The 19,749-nt window shown below is 41.5% G+C and overlaps 1 protein-coding gene across 2 annotated transcripts; it reads left to right on the top strand.

Annotated features, from left to right (window-relative positions):
• Window positions 1-5,391: 5,391 nt before the first annotated feature.
• On the top strand, window positions 5,392-17,784 carry LOC108718079 (non-structural maintenance of chromosomes element 3 homolog). Of its 2 annotated transcripts, none has more exons than XM_018265668.2 (11): window positions 5,392-5,545; window positions 8,150-8,220; window positions 11,341-11,445; window positions 12,227-12,290; window positions 12,795-12,874; window positions 13,449-13,543; window positions 13,746-13,825; window positions 14,859-14,901; window positions 14,987-15,049; window positions 16,690-16,804; window positions 17,261-17,784. In XM_018265668.2, the coding sequence occupies exons 2-11, from the start codon at window positions 8,161-8,163 to the stop codon at window positions 17,336-17,338; spliced, it is 783 nt and encodes a 260-aa protein (XP_018121157.1). In that variant the 5' UTR covers window positions 5,392-5,545; window positions 8,150-8,160; the 3' UTR covers window positions 17,339-17,784. The 2 variants fall into 2 exon arrangements, with proteins under 2 accessions (XP_018121157.1, XP_018121158.1); XM_018265669.2 differs by lacking the exon at window positions 5,392-5,545 and adding an exon at window positions 5,552-5,693.
• The last annotated feature ends 1,965 nt before the right edge of the window (window positions 17,785-19,749 follow it).

Below are 19,749 nucleotides of genomic sequence, written 5' to 3'. Positions count from 1 at the left end.
AGGGCCATTGGTTTAGTCTGGTCATCACGAAGGAAAACTTACATTGAATAAAAAAAAATATTAAAAAATATATATATACAAGCAAACTGTGATTTGCAGATTGTAAATGGGTAGGTATAAAAGTAATAAATAACCACCATTGTGGAAAAGAATTCCCAGTGCAGGTGGCCATGTTGGGGCATGCTTATAAGGATCAAGTGTTACAGCTTGCTAATTGTGTGCATGTGTGATATATGTATGTGCATGAGCATGCTAGATCACTCATAATACACGTGTGTGACCCGACATGGCACTGGGAGCTCGCTTTCAGCACAAGGGAAATAACGCTCAAGAGGGGGTGGGGGTTCTTGTAGAAATACTGCTGTTTCCAACTATAGTGTGTAGCTTGCACCACCATTGGGGAAAATAATTTGATCGGATGTTTGCCTTTACATTATACGAGTGGGTATATATCAAGATTATTCCTTTCTAACAGTAATACCTTAAAGCACAAAGAATCATCAGTATGAAATCAATCTGAACACAATGATCAAGACGACAGATCAACTCACCTGCCCGTTTTATATCAACAGGTACTGTACCACTTCACCCACCTGGAGGGGATAAAAACTCATTGCAAGGCTGAATTGTATCCATTGCAAGTACTTTGGCACAAGGACAGGCAGACAAGAGTGTTTTGTCCACGAGATGGCAGTGAGCCATAAACCTTAGACATAAGTGGCATCTGTCAAATGTTTGTAATTGTGGATTAATAGATACCTGATTACCCCAAGCAGCTTTTTGCAATATAAATATCACCACTATGTACTTATTCACTAGTGCAGGGCAACACTGTATTATATTTTTATTACTTTTAAAGCACTATCATTTTTATATTATTGTTCCTTTAAACTAGCCATACAAAGGTCAATAAAGCTGCTAACTCAGTCCTTCTAAACCAAGTTGGCAGTTTGTTGGTCCATATATGGGACCTTTCTGACAACAGTACCCTTCCGTTCTCTGTATGATCACCCCAATCTGACAGTATTTGGCTGGCCAAATGGCAAAGATACACTTCTCTAGGACCTCTCCAACAGTGGCCACTAAGGACAATGAGCAATCTCTGTATAATGTCTCCTCTGTATATAGAAATGATCAGAATCATTTTGTTGCTTTAATCATTTTACATAAATGATTCTAAATTAGACCCTCTGATGATCTTCTCCAGGCAAAATCTGTGTGCTGCTCTCCAGGGCAGGAAGGCCACAACTCTCAGGGTCTCCAGCACTTTATACTGCAGAACAGTGTTACTGTGTGGTGTGTTATAAACAGCCAAGGAGGAGTCTCACCCAAGGCCGCTCTGTGCACACCAATGTGAGGATGCATGGATTTGAACCCACAAACCAACTGTGAGACACCTCCAGTGTCAATAGATACTAAACCCCTAAGCCATCTCTCCACACTGCTTAAGCATGGATGTGTACACTGTTGCCCTCAGCTGCTTTTGGGTTTTTTTCTCACACTAAAACACATTTGCATTAAATTAATTTGCATAGAAGCTTTATCCATCAGTAAATGTATGTGTATTCCAAAGAGTTGCACAGACATACACTCCCTCCACAAAGAAACCAGGTACTAATATCCAAGTGGAACTGAAGTGTGGCATTGGCGAAATAGTTATGAAATAGAAAACACAATGGAAGTGTATTTGCTTAAAGTGATTCACTCTATAAAGTGAACATTTAGTATGCTATAGAATGGCTAATTCTAAGCAACTTTCTAATTGGTCTTTTTTATTGTTTTTGAATGGGGGTTACTGATCCCATTTAAAAAACAAATGTTCTGTGAAGCTACAAATGTATTGTTTTTGCTACTTTTTATAACCCATTTTTTCATTCAGGCCTCTCCTATTCATTTTCCAGTCTCTCACTAAAATCAATGCATGGTTGCTAGTTTCCAGCATGTTTGGGCCTTCGTTGCTAGCATGGCTAGGTCCTAGAAACCAGATTGCAGTATTTTATTAAAAGCAATGCATGGTTGCTAGGGTAATATGGATGTTGGCATGTGTGGATTTGTCTTGATACCTCTGGGAAAGTGCACCCCTCGGTACACTGGAAAGCTGTGAGTCGCTAAAAGTGGCCATACACAGGCAGATTTAAGCTGCTGTTTCAGGTCCTTTAGACCGATTCCACAGCATTTCTGCCCCTGAAAGGAGCCCTCCCGGACCGATATCTGGGCAAAAACCGGCCATATCTTGATCGGGTAGGCTTTATTCTTATGTTGGATAGAGAACCGCATAGGTTCATTGATTCAGTCCTCACTTTTTCGTATCCCTTTCATTGTAATGCGATATCTCCCGCCTAAGGTGGGCCTGTCGGGGGAAAGATTGGTTGTTTGCTGACCTCACCAGACAAACAAATTTCCAGACATTTTGATTGACAGCTGAGATTTATAAACAAGTTTACAACAGCTATGAACGCTTTAATAAAAAAAATAATTTGGATTTCATGCTTAACTTGAAAAGGAATTTTATTATACAAATTTTTATGTCTGGGCGACAGGCCCATTTTAAGCAGGAAAAAAAAAACCCACATCGGCCTATTGGTTGATATAATCGCCCTATGGCAAGCCAGTAGGGACTTGTGGGGGAAGTTTAATGTAAGTCTTTATAAGTTTCCTGGCCTTTGGAATTAAGAAAAAAGAATGTCTGATACCCCTATAGTTCTGTGGGCATGTGGTGCCTTGATAAGGCAGGCCAGGAAATCTCTGCTTCCTCTTGTGACCCTCACAAAAGTTTATTTTTACCCTGGAGTTTACCCTCAGGAGTTACTGAGGAAACCTCTGAGGTACTTGGCTAGTGTCGGCCATCTTGAAAAGTCACATTTCTAGAACACTAGTTTTCTTGAAGGAACAAGAAACCAATTAAGAAATGCTGATTAAATTTTCTAAGAAGTGAGCGTGCTTATACTCTCAAAATATATAATGTATCATTATACCTCAGTAAAAGAATAACTAAAAAAGATAGTTGAACAGCGCTCCTTCCAAACCCTTGCAATGCTTCATATACATAAAAGTTACTTATTAGACATTAAAAGTTCCCATAGTGATCTTGTCACTTATGTGTGTGTGAGATATCCAGTGTTTTGGAGTCTCTTCCAGATGAACAATGTATAAGTGCAGTAGTAGGTGAGTAAATCCTGCTCCTCCACTTGTAATCCCGCCAAAACAAAATCACACATAGTTCATAGCGCAGCAGACTTCTTATAATAATCCCTGTGTAGCGATATAGTAAATAGAGTGCAACGTTCTCTAACTATGAGCTCCACTTCCAATACTATGCTCCGGGTGAGACCTAAAATCTTAGGTCTCGCAAACAGTGCGGAGGCAGGGTGTAGTGTTACTGTAACTAGGTGCAGCGCCGGATTTCATTGACTGGCGCCCCTAGGCCGCGTGGTCCGACCAGGCGGCCGCGCGGTCCTAGCACCCACCTCCCCTTCCCAGCTGCTGTAATTGAATGGGGACGCACACGTCCCCATAATACGGCTGGGCGGCATGCCGCCCCTATTTTTTTGCCGCCCTAGGCCCGGGCCTATGCGGCCTTGCCGCAAATCCGGGCCTGACTAGATGCAGGGTGCAATAATTGGGCGCCAGTGGTTTTTATAACTTAACCAATGAACATATTTATTGAATATAATCCTCAATGGATTGTACATAAGAGCAAAACAGGATCATACAGAACAGTGGATAGGCATATACTCACAGTACCTTCTTTTGGTTAGTATTAGTCTCCACAGGGAAGAGAACATACACAGCAGCAATGAAGGTACACCCAGCTTTCAGTATTTTCCCTAAGTGGAACCCAGGGGAATCTATACATCCCTAAGTCTATACACTTAGTCCCTACTTCTGGGCAATTAGTACCCGGGATCTTAATCCCTCTGACTCTCCTCGTCGGAGCCTTGAGCTACTCAGCTAAATAGCCTAGATTGACAACCTGTGTGGAAAAAAAACCCTACCCCCACCCCAGGTAGCCCTCCCTCCCTCCTCCCCTGGGGAGATGCCCCATACTCCATACATACCCCTCGATGCAGATTCTTCCAGCGACGTTCCACACGTCCATCTTCCGGCTCCTCTGTAAGCTGACTGAGATATCAGCAATTTCCGTGTAATTCCGCGCATGCGCAGTTGTCACTAACCAGCAAACTGCTCCAAATGTGCATGCGCAGAAATACCGATCTCTCAGTCAGCTTACAGAGGAGTCGGAAGATGGATGCGTGGAACTTCGCTAGAAGAATCTGCGCCGAAGGGTAAGTATGGAGTATGGGGCATATCCCCGGGGGGTAGTTAGCCTGGGGGGGGTATAGAGGGAGGGCTAACTGGGGTGGGGGGTTTTTCCCGACAGATTGATTTCTCCTTTAAGATGAGTAGCCTATCCTTACTAGACTTGACCTGTCTAGGTTCCACTCGACCTCTGCCTGCCTGCTTAGGCTAGAGCCAGCACAAGATGGACCCTGAAAGCATGGCTACAAAGGGTTTTATACTTTAGCACAGTGCCATCCAGTAACTATTGAGAACAGCAGGGGCATAGCATAAGGCAGAATAATGAAATAGATCGGTAGATTGCTTCCCTTCCTCCCATGTGACTTTCCTTCCGGTGTCTGCAGGGTCCTAGTGCTCTCTCTTCAAGTCTCTTCACTCAGCATTCCCAACAGCACAATAATTAGAATACAATGATAAGGTTTTTAATCAATTCAACACAAAATTATAAATCCAGACTAACATGTAAGATTCCTTGACACGGCCTAACACGTTTCATGTATACAATACACTTCCTCAGAGGCTTCCTGTGTACCTTGGGCATCCTCCCCTAGTAGTTGTAGGTTAAAGGTCATAAGGATATGCTGAATTGTCCAATTTAAATATGCATTAATAGGTAAAGCATTTTGCACTCACTTGTTTGAAACCTTTTAATTTAGTAAAACCTCAGTTGTACAATTGTACACTCGTAAAAACTTTCATAAAACAACATGTTAAATTGAAATCAATATTTAACCCCTGAGGTGGCAACGTCCCCAGCTGGTATATCCATTTAGTTTCTTCTTGGGAGTGTCTCCTCCTTTCCAGTTGGGTTTCGTATGACTAATCCCCTTGAATATAAGGCCACTTGGATCTTTATTGTGTGCTTAGCAAAATGTTCAGCTAAATAATGTTTCATATACCCCTTTTTTATATCCTTTATATATTCCCCCAATCAGGTCTTAACCTTTGTTGTCGTCCACCCCACATATTGTTTTCCATTCCAAGTTACTCATATTGCAGCTCAATTACAGTGTAACTATTCCCATTTGTGGCCCTAAATTCTTTCCCTATCTTTACTGCTCAGCTAGTTGTTTTGCACACCTACATTAGATGAACCCTGACTAGAGAATAATAGGAGAGCACTAGGACCCTGCAGACACCGGAAGGAAAGTCACATGGAAGGAAGGGAAACAAGCTACTGATCTGCATTTGAAGGAGAGTGAGACTGTTTGTAATTTAAACAACGTGGAATTTCTCCAGACTCAAAGTAAGTTGCTTAATAGCATGCTGTGCTATGAACTCTGTGTGATTTTGTTTTGGCAGGATTATAAGTGGAGGAACAGGAGCCAAAACACTGGATATCTCTCGCACACATACGTGACAAGAGCACTGTGGGACATTTTAACATCTAATCGGTAACTTTTATGTGTATGAAGCATTGGAAGGAGCGCTGTTCAACTCTCTCTTTTAGTTATTCTTTTACTGATGTATATTCGTACATTATATATTTGGAGAATATAAGCGAACCTGTTGTCTATAGAAGAGGGGAGCACACTCACTTCTTAGAAAATTTAATCGGCATTTCCCAATTGGTTTCTAGATCCTTCAAGAAATCTAGGGTTCTAGAAATTAGGTGACTTTTCAAGATGGCAGACACTAGCCAAGTACCTCAGAGGTGCAGCCTGCCGGGTTTCCTCAGTAACTCCTGGGTAAAAAAAAAAAAAAAACTTCTGTGTGGGTCACAAGTAGGGTTGCCACCTTTTCTGTAAAAAAATACCAGCCTTCCTATATATTTAATTTTTTTCCCTATTAATAACATCATTTTTACCGGCCCGGTGGCAACCCTAGTCGCAAGAGGAAGCAGAACTTTCCTGACCTGCACCACATGCCCACACAGTTATAGGGGTGTCAGACATTCTAATTTCTTACTTCCAAGGGCCAGGAAGGAAGAGAAGAGAAATTGGCAATATCCTCTCATCACTGAGGGACTTACATTAAACTTCCGCCACCTGTCCCTACTGGCTGATGTGTTTTTTTTCCCCCGCTTAGGTGTTAAGGCTCCCATACACAGGCCGATAAAACCTGCCTGCAGACCAAGTCGGCAGCTTATTGGCCCGTGTGTGGGGCCATCCGAAAGTCGGGCAGATCTTGATCGGGCAGGTTAAAAAAATCCCAGGCGTTCCGACCACCATTATCGAATGCACTATGAGCCCGATTTCGCCCACCTCAATGTGGGCATATCGGGGAGAGATCTGCTTGTTTGGCGACAACGCTAAATGAGCGTATCTCTACATCTATGGCCATCGTTAGACATATGGTACCCTGCATAGCAAGGCGATTAAACAGATACGTGCGTGCATCACTGTAGGTTTTTGTCACTTTTTGCATGCCGCCGTAGTGGGAGGTGCGTGCGTATTTTGGCTCTGCTGGAGCGAAAGGAGGGGCTTTCGGTTTCTGACTGAACTTGACGTGAGAATTTGGCGGGTCAGTGTTGGGTTTGTGCGGCTATAGCTTTAAGCGCTGTGGATCTGTTCTCAGGACTTTTACATGCGTGCAACTATTGTGTCGCAGGCGTTATATATTCGTGTGGCATGAGGTGTCCACAGAGGCAACTATTGCCTCTCACAGCGCTGCTAGTCTTGATATGGCATGATGGGAATTGGAGTTCCCAAAATGTACCCTAGCTCTATCCCAGGGTTGAAGGAGCATGATGGGAAACAGCCGAGAAAGGGCAGTACTGAGGCTGAGGCCCAGACAGTCCATTGGTGCTCTGCCAGCTGTACAGTTCTGCCCTATAATAACAGCGTTACACTTTAAGGGGGATCTGCTTAAAGGAGAAATAAACCCGTATGTTCTACTCATAGGCCCATAAAAGAGTTGTGCACCTTTAACCTTTAGTATGATGTAGAGAGTGATATTCTGAGACAATTTGCAACTGATTTCCATTTTTTATTATTTGTGGTTTTTGAGTTATTTTGATTTTTTTTCAGCATCTCTCCATAATTTGGTTGCTAGGGCCCAAATTATCCTAGCAACCATGCCTTTAAGGTTGCCACCTGTCTAGATTTCACTCGGACAGCCCGGTTTTTGGAAGGGCCGTCCGGAATTTCAAATTAGGAAAACCGGACGGGACATTGAAATGAATGACATGGTGATCAGCCAATCGCTGATTGCCACGTCATCAGTCTCATCCCCCATGTTACCGCTGCCATTGCCCCCGACGTTACCGGTCAGCCCCCGATGTCAACCACCCCACCCCCTGCCTATTTTTTCCCATGTGTAAAGGAGATTGCAACCCTACATGTATTGATATGCATATGAGACTGGAATATGAATAGGAAAGGCCTGAATAGAAAGATGAGAAATAAAAAGTAGCTGAAAAGAGTCAGAAGAAGGCAAATAATTAAACTATAAAAAAGAATGAAATTCAATTGAAAAGTTGTTTAGAATTGTCCATTCTATAACATGCTAAAAGTTAAAGGAGAAGTCAACCTGTCCGGGGGAAAAAACCCTTCCCCCGGTAAGGATCTTCTACACAGGGGAGGGGGGGAGGGACATCTCCTTTAACTTCAAAGTGAACTGACTGCAGCAGACATCCCACAGTGACCCGGGACTGAATCACAGAGCTTGTTATGTCTTGTGCTTCACTTTCTGTCCCTGATGATGTGCATCGTACAGTACGTCACTTGTATCCCTGTGTCCCGTGAATTCCCCTTATCCAGATCCCAAGCATTCCATTCTACCCATTCCTGTATTAATCGTGCATATCCTTTGCTGTTTTAAGTTCAATCGTTTTACATTAATCTGCTGGTCTAGTTTCATTAAGGGAATCAGACTAATGGAATTGGGTTCATTGTGTGGTCGTTTTCAGGTTGGAGCGCCATGTCACAGCAGAGGAGGAGAGGTCGGTCCAGTTTGCTGCGGGACGCTTCCCACCTGCAGGTAACAGGAGAGGCAGAGATGTAATTATTGTATGAACACAGGGATATGAGACTGGAGCCAATACTCTTTATGGCTGTGCATGGGGGGGGATGCTCTGGCCTGTAGGCCAATTAGATTTTGAGTGTAAGATTATTGCTTATTCTGAATGTTACTGTCACCTTATTTTGCAGTAAGGGCCTCCTAAGCCAATAATGAAACACAACAGGAGCCCAGTACTAAATATCTGGAAACTTTATAAACTGATGTAGGAATACACTGGCACTCGAAGGCAATTGAAATGCAGGGTTACCTCTTGCTGTTTATTACATTCGTGCAAAATAAACAGCAAGGGGTAACCCTGCATTTCAATTGCCTCGAGTGCCAGTGTATTCCTATGCCATTGACTCATTGGGGGTTGCCGTACCCTCCTGCATTGTGCACCAGGCCACCTTACGGAGGGAAGGTTAAGAGAGTGCTCGGCTTCATCTTGTTTTAACTTTATAAACTGAGCCACAAATGTTACACTTAACAGAACATGGACTTTTTACATTTCTAAACTTCTATCCAGAGGAGCAGAAAGCCATCCCTCAAGACTGACACACGAATAGAACTCACAATCCCCTTAAAGGAAAACTATACCCCCCCAAACAATGTAGGTCTCTATAAAAAGATATTGCATAAAACAGCTCATATGTAAAATCCTGCTTCATGTAAATAAACCATTTTCATAATAATATACTTTTCTAGTAGTATGTGCCATTGTGTAATCATAAATAGAAAATTGTCATTTTAAAAAATAAGGGCCGTCCCCTGGGATCGTAGGATTCACTGTACTAACAAACATACCAACAAACCATACATGTTAGGTCACATGAGCCAATTAACAGACAGAGTTGTATCTTTTAATTCCACACTTCTTCCTGTTACAGTTAGAGTTGTAGTATTTCTGGTCAGGTGATCTCTGAGGCAGCACACAGACCATCACGAAATGGTTGCTCAAGGCAAGAGATGTAAAAGGGCAATATTTACTTAAATATATATTCCAGTTTGGTAAGATTCTTTAATATGCCACTTAATGTTATATGTTGCTTAAGTGTTCATTTTGGGGTATAGTTTTGCTTTAATGATTTTATTCCTATAGCTGTATTTTTACCATTGCATCACAAGTCTTAAGGTGGCCATACACTGTAAGATTTGTTTGTTTGGTTAAGTCGCCCAACGACCAAATCTTTCCCCCAACAGGCCCAGATTGATGGGGGAGGCCTGTCGGAGGGCTCCTTACAGGGGCAGTTAAGCTCTGGAATCAGTGTAAAGAACCTGAATCTGCAGCTTAAATCTGCCTGTGTATGGCCACTTTTAGGGACTCACAGCTTGCCAGTGTACCAAGGGGTGCACTTTCACTGAGGTATCGGGACTGGCAAATCCACACATACCAACATCAAAATTACCCTAGCAACCATGCATTGCTTTGAATAAAAGGCTGCAATCTGGTAGCTAGGACCTAGCCATTCTAGCAAGAAGTCCCAACCATGTTGGCAACTAGCAACCATGCATTGATTTTAGTGAGAGACTGGAATATCAATAGGAGAGGCCTGAATGGAAAGATGGGTAATAAAAAGTAGCAGAAATTTGTAGCCTCGCAGAACATTTGTTTTTTAGACTGGTTCAGTGTCCCCCATTTTAAAGCTTGAAAGAGATCGAAGAAGACAAATAATTCAAAAACTATAATAAATAAAAAAAGACTAATTGAAAGGTTCCGTAGAATTAGCCATTCTATAGCATACTAAATGTTTACTTAGAGGTGAACATCTTTAAGCAAATACACTTCCATCGTGTTTTCTATTTCATAACTATTTTGCCAATGCCACACTTCAGTTCCATTTGGATATTTGTACCTGGTTTCTTTGTGGAGGGAGTGTATGTCTGTTCCACTCTTTGGAATACACATACATTTACTGATGGATAAAGCTTTCAATGCAAATGTGTTTTAGTGGGGGAAAAACAAAAGCAACTGGGGGGCAACAGTGTACACATCCATGCTTAAGCAGTGTGGAGAGATGGCTTAGAGCTTTAGTATCTATTGACACTGGAGGTGTCTCACAGTAGGTTTGTGGGTTCAAATCCATGCATCCTCACATTGGTGTGCACAGAGCGGCCTTGGGTGAGACTCCTCCTTGGCTGTTTATAACACACCGCACAGTAACACTGTTCTGCAGTATAAAGTGCTGGAGACCCTGAGAGTCGTGGCCTTCCTGCCCTGGAGAGCAGCACACAGATTTTGCCTGGAGAAGATCATCAGAGGTTCCAATTTAGAATAATTTATGTAAAATTATTAAAACACAATGATTCTGATTATTTCTATATACAGAGGAGATGTTATACAGAGATTGCTCATCGTTCTTAGTGGCCACTGTTTGAGAGGTCCTAGAGAAGAGTACTGTCCTGTCAGAAAGGTCCCATATATGGACCAACGAACTGCCAACTTGGTTTAAAGGGGCTGAGTTAGCAGCTTTATTGACCTTTGTATGACTCGTTTAAAGGAACAGTAATATAAAAATCAAAGTGCCTTATATTAATAAAAAATATAATACATTGTTGCCCTGCACTAGTGAAACTGCTGTGTTTGCTTCAGAAACACTAATATTGTTTATATAAATTAGCTGCTGTGTAGCAATAGGGTGGCCATTCAAAGGACAAATGGCTTGGGTTATATGTAGCAGATAATCTCTGTAGAACATAATAGTGTTATCTATTATTCACTATTTAACCTGTGTCATTTAGCCATTTTTCTGCCATGGCTACACAGCAGCTTGTTTATATGAACTATAGTAGAGTTTCTGAAGCAAACACATCAGTTTTACCATGACAGGGCAACAGTACATGATATTTTCATTATAATACTATATAACACTTATAATACAATACAACACTTATAATACAATACTATTAATGTTCCAGTCTTGTTGTCAAACATGTAAGTGTTGTTATGTAAGAATTAAAGGTTGTTGGTTCTCTGACCTAGTCATCCCTTCCTTTGGGCACTGGAAATGGTAAGCTATCATTCAATAACTGTACCATATGTGATTATTCTTAACTGTTTGCTTAAGAGTCCTTTTATTTCCTATATTTAACCCAATCCAGGCAGAAGACGTGGATATGGAGGAAGATTCTATAATGCCGACTCAGTCCTTATCACAGGTTCAAAGAAACCTTCAGAATCATTCACAGGAACAAGTTAACCTGAAGGTATTTGTGGATGGGTAATAATCTGATGCAGAAACCATTGAAGATCTATTTACAGTCATACTTAGAAAATAACCAGTTTAGTGCAATGTGAGGGGTGGTAGTAACTATGGTTACCCACAGATGGAGTAGGTGCACTTTACAGTCCATAGTTACAATATATAGCAATTGCTCACACCTGAACGTCACGCCCAACACTGCTGTTTACCGGATGCCTTCTTCATCAATACTTGATAGAAGTAAAACACTGTGATACTACTTGTTGAGGTTTAATGGGGTTGAACTATATTCTGCCAGAAAAACCAATACATCTCGGGATTAGGGTGTCTCTTCACAATATCGAGGTATACACCAACCGTATAAACCTGCCCCACGTCAATACCCTGTAAAGTGTGAAATTAATTGTAACCATTTCTTAATTTGATATTTTCAAATGTAATCACTGGTGGTGCATCACAGCTGCCTGGCCGTGCTTGTTAGTGGGAAATTCAAAAAGCCTGGGCAAGTTGGCTTTACTCTGCCAGCGTTGCTTGTTGAGTGATGGGACATTCCATTTTGAAAGTACATAGTGATGACCTTTATAGTGCAAAAAGCTGCTCAGGGTAATCAGGCAACTAATAATCACAATTACAAACATTTGACACATGCCACTTATGTCTAAAGCTTATGGCTCACTGCCATCTGGTGGACAAAAAACACTCTTGTCTGCCTGTCCTTGTGCCAAAGTACTGGCAATGGCAGTGGATTTAATTCACCCTTCTAATGAGTTTAAATCCCCCCCCAGGTGGGTGAAGTGGTACAGTACCTGTTGATAAAAGATCAGAAAAAGCTCCCTATAAAGCGGGCAGGTAAGTTGATCTGTCATCTTGATGATTGTGTTCAGATTGGTTTCATACTGATGATTCTTTGTGCTTTTAGGTATTTCTGTTAGAAAGGAATAATCTTATCTATACTAACTCGTATGATGTAAATGGAACTATCCTATCAAATTATTTTCCCCAATGGTGGTGCAAGCTAACAAAGCCCACACTATAGTTGGAAACAGCAGTATTTCTTCAAGAACCCCCCCACCCCCTCCTGAGCATTATTTCCCTTGTGCTGAAAGTGAGCTCCCGGTGAAGGCAGCCATGTTACACACACGTGTATTATACACACACACGTGTATTATGAGTGCTCTAGCGTGCTCATTATGCACATAGGATTGTGGTATGTGCGGTACCTTCATTACACACATGCACACAATGAGCAAGCTGTAACAAGTGCTATATAAAGGATTATAATAACATTTGCACAAATAAATTACTCTTATCATTATGGCAATCAAAGTTAATTTTTAAAACCCTCCTGTTAAGATATTGTGAGAAGCGTGATTAAGGAATACAAGGACATTTACCCAGAAATCATTCACCGTGCGCAAATCACTCTGCAACAGGTGAGTTAAGCAGCCTTGTGAATTGGAGAAATAACCTAGCTGTCAGCCTGGAGGGGTTGGTTTAAGTGCTCATGCTATTATATATTCCGCCCAAAGGCTTAATAACACACACACACAACTGAGCAATGTCTAGACTTGTTTTAAAGGGCAACTGAAAGTAGTTTGGTTAGCTGCTCTAAAGCATAGTTGTTGGTGCACCAAGTAAAGCAGAATCTGAGTTTAGCTCATTTTACTCACCTTGTATATTGCAGACAGGGTGTGTTTTTCATTTAGGTCGGTAGGTTTGATCTTGATTAATAGAAGGGTCCTGTAGGAAAAGTATGCCATCTTCTCACGGTCATCATCACCTGGCATTAGGCAAGCATTCTTTAGTAGCCAACAAAAGTGTCATGCTTGTACTTAAACTGCAATCCACCACCATTCTGGGGTTTCATCTGCATAAACTGTATGTACACAGTGTGCCAAAATGCACATACAAACTCCCCTAGATTGTAACCCTAGAGATTGGCTCATATATCAGTAATTCAACTGAGTTGTCATTTTTACTGTTATTTCCTTTCTTCCAACCCCATAGGTGTTTGGCTTTCAACTGGAGGAGATTGACACAAAGAGCCATATATACATTCTTACCAACAAGCTGCAGCGGGTACAAGGAGATGGCATGAGAGTGTAAGGGATTCATTTTGCTGTGGTGTGTGCCTTTTGCTGGAAATATTTCATTCTGGTACTACCACACCAGCGTAGACCCGGGTTAAATGCCATTGTTTCCTATAGGATCATTTGGGAGAAATTGTGGGGGAAAAGGACATCACTGACACTTCACAGCTTGTTTGAATGAGTGAAGATTAAGAACTGTACTTATTTATTGTAGGGATGAGAATACATCCAAGCTGGGTCTGCTTATGGTTATTCTGAGCCTCATCTTCATGAAGGGCAATACAGCTAAAGAGTGTAAGTGCATTGCTTACTATGGGATTCCTTTCATAGAAAACTATTTCCAGGGCTTGAAATGTTCACTTTAACATTGCAAGTTTGCCTCTTGTTATCTAGGTTATTCTGGGGAAATACTAGTCATTTAACATTTTATATTTAAATTTACATCCAGGAGCTTGCATAAGACACAACATTCTTTCCATTACCATTAACCATCCAAGGTGCTGCTGCATTGTGTTTAGAGAATATATTAAACCGTAGCTCCCTCTAATGGATTGGGAAGGTGAATCTGATCCACCTTAGGCATATAGTCACTGGGTGTTTTGACTACTGTTGTGCTCAGGTGAGAGAATTTACAGTTGTAACATTTTTCATGTCGTTCTATGTTAACGGTCTGCTTTGGGCTTGTTGACTACCTCCACCTGAGCACAGTGCTGGGCAAAATCCCTTCGTATTATAACCAGTGAATAGAATCTTTTTGAAACCCATTATCCCTTATCTGATCTCTAGTCAACCCCTTGATTACATACAGAGTTATGTCAAACAAAACTATGGCAACACAACTGGCAGATGCTGTCAATCACTTAGCAGAAGTGCCGAGAGTAGCATTTGTGTGGCACATGGGCAAATTCGGGGAGATTAAGTCACCTGGCGACTAATCGCCTTTTCTGTGGGGCGACTAACTGCCTTCCACCTGCTATAATGAGAAAACGCCAGCGCCAATGCACTCGCGTTGCTTTGCCGAAGCTGCCTCGCGAGGAAAATTCTGGCGGCTTCGGAAATCGAAGCACCGCGAGTGCATTGGCGCAGGCAATTTTTTTTTAGCAGGCGGAAGGCAGTTCGGGGAGATTGCCGCCCCAAAGAAGAGGCGATTAGTCACCTGGCGACTAAATCTGCCCGTGTGCCTCTGCCCTAATTGTCAGCTGGAAATTGGGCAACTCCTTTTGGTTGCATTGCTGTATTCCCATTAAATAAGCAAGCTGTGTCTAGCAGTATCCAGTGTGCAACCCATTGCACACCACTCACTAATTGTGCTCCTTTTTCATGGCAGCTGCTATTTGGGAAATGTTAAGGCGTCTGCGTATTGAACCAGGGTAAGTTTGTGTAAAAAGTACCCACTTTCACTCTGTCATTTTCCATATGTTTCAGTCACCTGAATTCTGTTTCTTTTTAACCAAGAGAGATGCACTCTGAGTTTGGGGATGTGAAGAAGCTTGTCACAGAGGAGTTTGTTAAACAGAAGTATGTAACATGTAAAGCCTATTTTATATACGTAAACTGCATGTGAGGCTGTTAAATTGCTCCATCTGGTGTTTGGAAAAAGGGAAAAACCACACGGAAATACAGATAGTAACAGCCCTTGGTTATTTAAAGTTATCTCCAGTATTGAAATCACAGTTTAGAATGAAAAAGAAATAAATTTAGATGGATCCATATTATTTTTTTTTTTAACTTTATTTTTTTGAATTTTCAAAATGCAGTTATTACATGCGACATAGATTACATTATCACTTTCCACCTACCAGTTATACATTTTGTGCGTTAAGCAGTCATCACAGATCAATTTCGCGTATAATAACAATTATCACAAAAAAGAAAAAGAAAGAAAGAAAGAAAAACAAAGAATTGCAGATTGTGAACAGAGAAGGGTTCAGTTTTGACAAAGTGGACACCTAATTATATCGGTTCTAGTCATTCAATAATTTCAGTGATCGGGGGGGAAGGAATAGATCCAGTTTCCCCATATTTCATGAAATTGAGGGAGCGATCTGTTACATAGGGCTGCAAGATACTCCATCCGTTTCACCTCCTCTATTTTATCCTTCAATTCCCTTTCCTGTGGGGTGGCTTTTTGCTTCCATTTTTGACAGATCAGCCTTTTGGCTGCCGATAGGATATGATTCATTAACTTCCTGGCTGCCTTAGTGAGATTAAGTTTAGGTTTCCCCAAGAGAAGAGTCCATGGCTCCCTTTGTATGGTGGTGCGTAACACTGTTTGCAAAAGTGTTCTCACCATATCCCAGTAGGGTATAATCCTGGGGCAGTCCCATAAAATATGTGGCAGTGTCCCCCTGTGCCCACAATCCCGCCAACATCTATCTGGGGTTGAGGGGTAGATTCTAAGGAGTTTCTCTGGGGTATAGTACCAGTTCAACAGAATCTTATAAATATTTTCTTTATATTGGACACAAGTTGAGCTTTTCTTAGCATTATCCCATATACCTTCCCAGTTCCTATAACTTCTCTGCCGGGAAGTTATCTTCCCAATATACCATATATTTATATTTCGGGAAGTCATCAATGGGCAACTGTATCAATACATCATAGATATGAGATATAACCTGTTTTTGACCTGGGCCCTTGTAACATAGTTTTTCAAAGGAAGAGAAAGCCTGCTTCGTACTCGTTTTCATTTTGGGTCTAAGATAGTGTGAGACTTGCAGGTACTGGTAGAGGGGGATATCCAAGTTCCCAGATCTTGTTTTCAAAGTTGCTAAGTCCACGGGCATTCGCTTAACAAAGTCCCATAGATCCCAGATATGGAATACAGTAGGATGGCCCCAGTTCTGCCCAAAATCTAGGTTACAACCCGGGGGAAACTCTGGATTCCCTAATATGCTCCATAAGGGGGAGGACTGGGATTGTAAGGTATGATGGGACTGGGCTGCCTTCCATATTTTTCTGGTAAAGTCGATAGTATGTATACATATTGTTATTGAACACTGAAATTGATGCAGTATGTTCCCTTTAACTGCATTCTTTTATATGGATAAGTAAGGGGTGGCAGCCTGACCCCCATTTAGAGTACGATTTGGGTTAGTTGTCTTATTCCTGACCAAATGTTACTTTTATTATATAAAGCATAGCTGTCTTTTCCTTAGATATTTAGAATACAACAAAGTCCCACACATAGATCCTGTAGAGTATGAATTCCGATGGGGCCAGAGAGCTTTTAAAGAAACCTCAAAAATGAAAGTGCTGGAATTTGTCTCCAAGGTAAGGCAGTTCCTGTGTCCCCTTTTAATATTTGGAATACAATATACAGGTACCTCTTCCCAGCACATGCTGTTTATTAGCCAACTGTACATGTTTTGATACAAGAACCTGGAACCTGTTCTCAAAGCCAAATGAGCATGGTTTGAATGTTACTGATCATAATATGGAGTAGTCTGCTATGAATCTGTTGGAGAAATGCTCTCTAGAGCCCAGGCTGATACAAGTTATCAATGTTAGAGCTTTAAGATACAATGGGCAGACATATATTAACCTTTGCATTTCAGTGCAGTGGAACAGATAATCTACAGTTGTTTGCAGCTTTATGTTGGGTATATTTAGAGTACCAATGCTGCCGTTGCACTGCCCACACTGGGGATATCCCTCTCTCTGTTCTGATTAAATGTGAGTCTCCAACCAGTTATCCCCAGCTCCAACACATTATGCATTTCTTTCCAGATTCAGCAAAAAGACCCCAAATCATGGACAACACAGTACAAAGATGCCCAAGAACAGACACAGGTTGCTGGACGCTGAAGTCAGCAGGGTGTCCCTTTGTATGCTGTGCAATATGGCAGAAATAAACAAGTCTGTTCTGTTTCAGGAACTAAAAACATCAAAAAGCATCATCAACGACCATCCATATTTAAAGTGGTAATACCTTACCAGGAGATTTGGACTATGTTCTGCATTTTGTTACTGCGGTCCTCCTCAAAGTTACAATTCACATTAAACTGAAGACTGTTGCATCTCAAAAAGCTGTGGAAGCCGTCCATACTTGGGTTATCTATTCCTATAGACTAGACAGGCAATGAGCAGCTGTTTCCGCACTGCTGTTTACTTACCAGAGCTTGGCTATGGCTGTAGAACAACAAGTAGTGTAGTTCAACTTAAATGGTTATTATTGCTTTCTTAAGCACAGACAATCACAGCAAAAGTTTATTTGTTTTATGTTTTAATAAAATACTATTTCTTTGCAATAAGTCCTTTGTACTGGTATGTTTCCACATGGCCCACCTATTCATATTCTAGCAGCACAACTCCTGCTCTAGTTATGGATCATTTGCACCCTCCTAAAAAGGAGGGGACTAAATGTACCACAGGGACACTAACCTAAGTTTCAGATAGGGCAATTAAAAGCAATTGTGTGGTCCAAGTATAACACTACAAGACTAGTGTCTGTACAAGCCCAATATAGCAGGGCAAATAAAGACAGAATAAAGAGTCACCAACCTGGTGCAATCATATTGTGTAGAGCAAAGTCAAGAGGGTGGTCACCATGAAGAATCTGCACTTACAGATGGCTTTTCCCGAGTGAGTGTTCATTGCCTCAATATTCAGATAAATGGATTCTACTTTACAACCTGGAAACAAAACATAAAAATAAATGTTATCCCTCCTCAAAACAACTGCACAGAACCAGGAAGAAGAAAAAATGCACTGCTACAGCAGAACTATGAAAGGTCTCGCTAGTGGCAACATTCCCCTTTAGTAATGTAACACTGGGTTTAATCAGGGCACTTCACAATAATTTTAAACCTCATTTCTTAACCTTGTGGTTCCCAGATGGAATTGAACTCCCAGCATGTTGTAACCTGTAGTTACATGGAGTCCAGCAACACCTAGAGGGTAATTTAATGAATGGCACTGTTTGCCCAGGAGCAGTAACCCATAGCAACCAGGTAGCATTTACCAGTCACGTGTTTAAAATCTTTTAAACACGTGAAATAAAATGTTTGCTTGTGAGAGCAGGGGATCTGATGACACATTGAGGTTCACTGGAAACACTCACCATATGCCACAGGGGTCAGTTTCAGCACTGTGTGGAGGGGGCATTTCAGGTATGGACGTTCCTCTGGAAGTGTGGGGAGAATAAAACAGATCTCAAACTCATGGGAAATGATTGCAGGTCTGGTTACCTGGAAGTAGTCCAGCAGGAAGTACATGACCGCTTGGTGACAGGTGACCAGCACATTCTCCTGCCGCTCCAGCTCCATTATGATTGGTTCCAGCCTCTGTACAAGATCTTCATAGGACTGTGGGAAAAGCAAGAAAAACAACCATGAGAACACGGCTCATTTCAGCTGGACTCCTGTAAAATAAACTCCTGCTTAGCCCCCGCCCCCGCCAAGTTGAAAATCCAATGGGTAATAAAATACCCTGAATTTTCCAGTCTGCCATTTACTCTTAAACATGTGCAACAGATGCGGGGTACCTCCTTGTTTTCAGCAGCACCCACTCACCTCTCATTTGGGGTATCTGTACCTTGTCCTGGTCTCTCAGGGAAGTTCTTTTGTATCTCATATGTCAATTCCTCATACACCCCCTGCCAGTGAGTCACAAACAGGAAGTCATTAACCAATCATTAGCCTTGCACTGTATACATTTATATTTATTATCCTATAAAAGGGCTGTTGGAGCAGCTTTCAACAAAAATAGTTGTGGGAGCACTTACCGGTCACAAAAAATCATCTCATGTGCATCACATCCACTGCAATCCCAGCAGTCACACGTAGCAGATATAATAGTCAAAAGATGGAGCACCAAAGAGATTCTGTGGTGGCCACGAAATGCGTTGAGGACGATAGGGGCATGCAATATTTTTAATGATGATGGAATAAACTCAATTTTTTAAATGGCCTTCGACCCCCTTTGGTGCTCCATCTTTTGACTATTGTATCTGTTGGAGCAGCCTTATGGGGTGATTCACCTTTACGTTAACCTTGAGTATGTTACCTAAGCAGTTTTTCAATTGGGCTTCATTTTTTCTTTTTTATATAGTTTTTTTTAATGATCTGCCTTCTTCTGACTCTTACCAGCTTTCAATGGAGGTCACTGACCCCATCTAAACGTTAACTTTTAGTATGTTATTGAATGGCTAATTCAATAACAACTTTTAGTATGTTATTGAAGCAACTTCTCAGTTGGTCTTCATTATTTATTCTCTA

This window comes from Xenopus laevis, chromosome 5S, assembly GCF_017654675.1.
Source record: "Xenopus laevis strain J_2021 chromosome 5S, Xenopus_laevis_v10.1, whole genome shotgun sequence".
Taxonomy (NCBI): Eukaryota; Metazoa; Chordata; class Amphibia; order Anura; family Pipidae; genus Xenopus; species Xenopus laevis.
This window is presented reverse-complemented; position numbering and strand designations above follow the sequence as displayed.

Bases quoted from the DNA above. Each gene is read 5' to 3' on its own strand.
- LOC108718079 (XM_018265668.2), top strand. From the start codon at position 8,161: ATGTCACAGCAGAGGAGGAGAGGTCGGTCCAGTTTGCTGCGGGACGCT. The intron at 13,544-13,745 runs GTAAGGGATTCA...TATTTATTGTAG, and splicing joins CAAGGAGATGGCATGAGAGT to GGATGAGAATACATCCAAGC. The intron at 14,902-14,986 runs GTAAGTTTGTGT...TTTTTAACCAAG, and splicing joins CGTCTGCGTATTGAACCAGG to AGAGATGCACTCTGAGTTTG.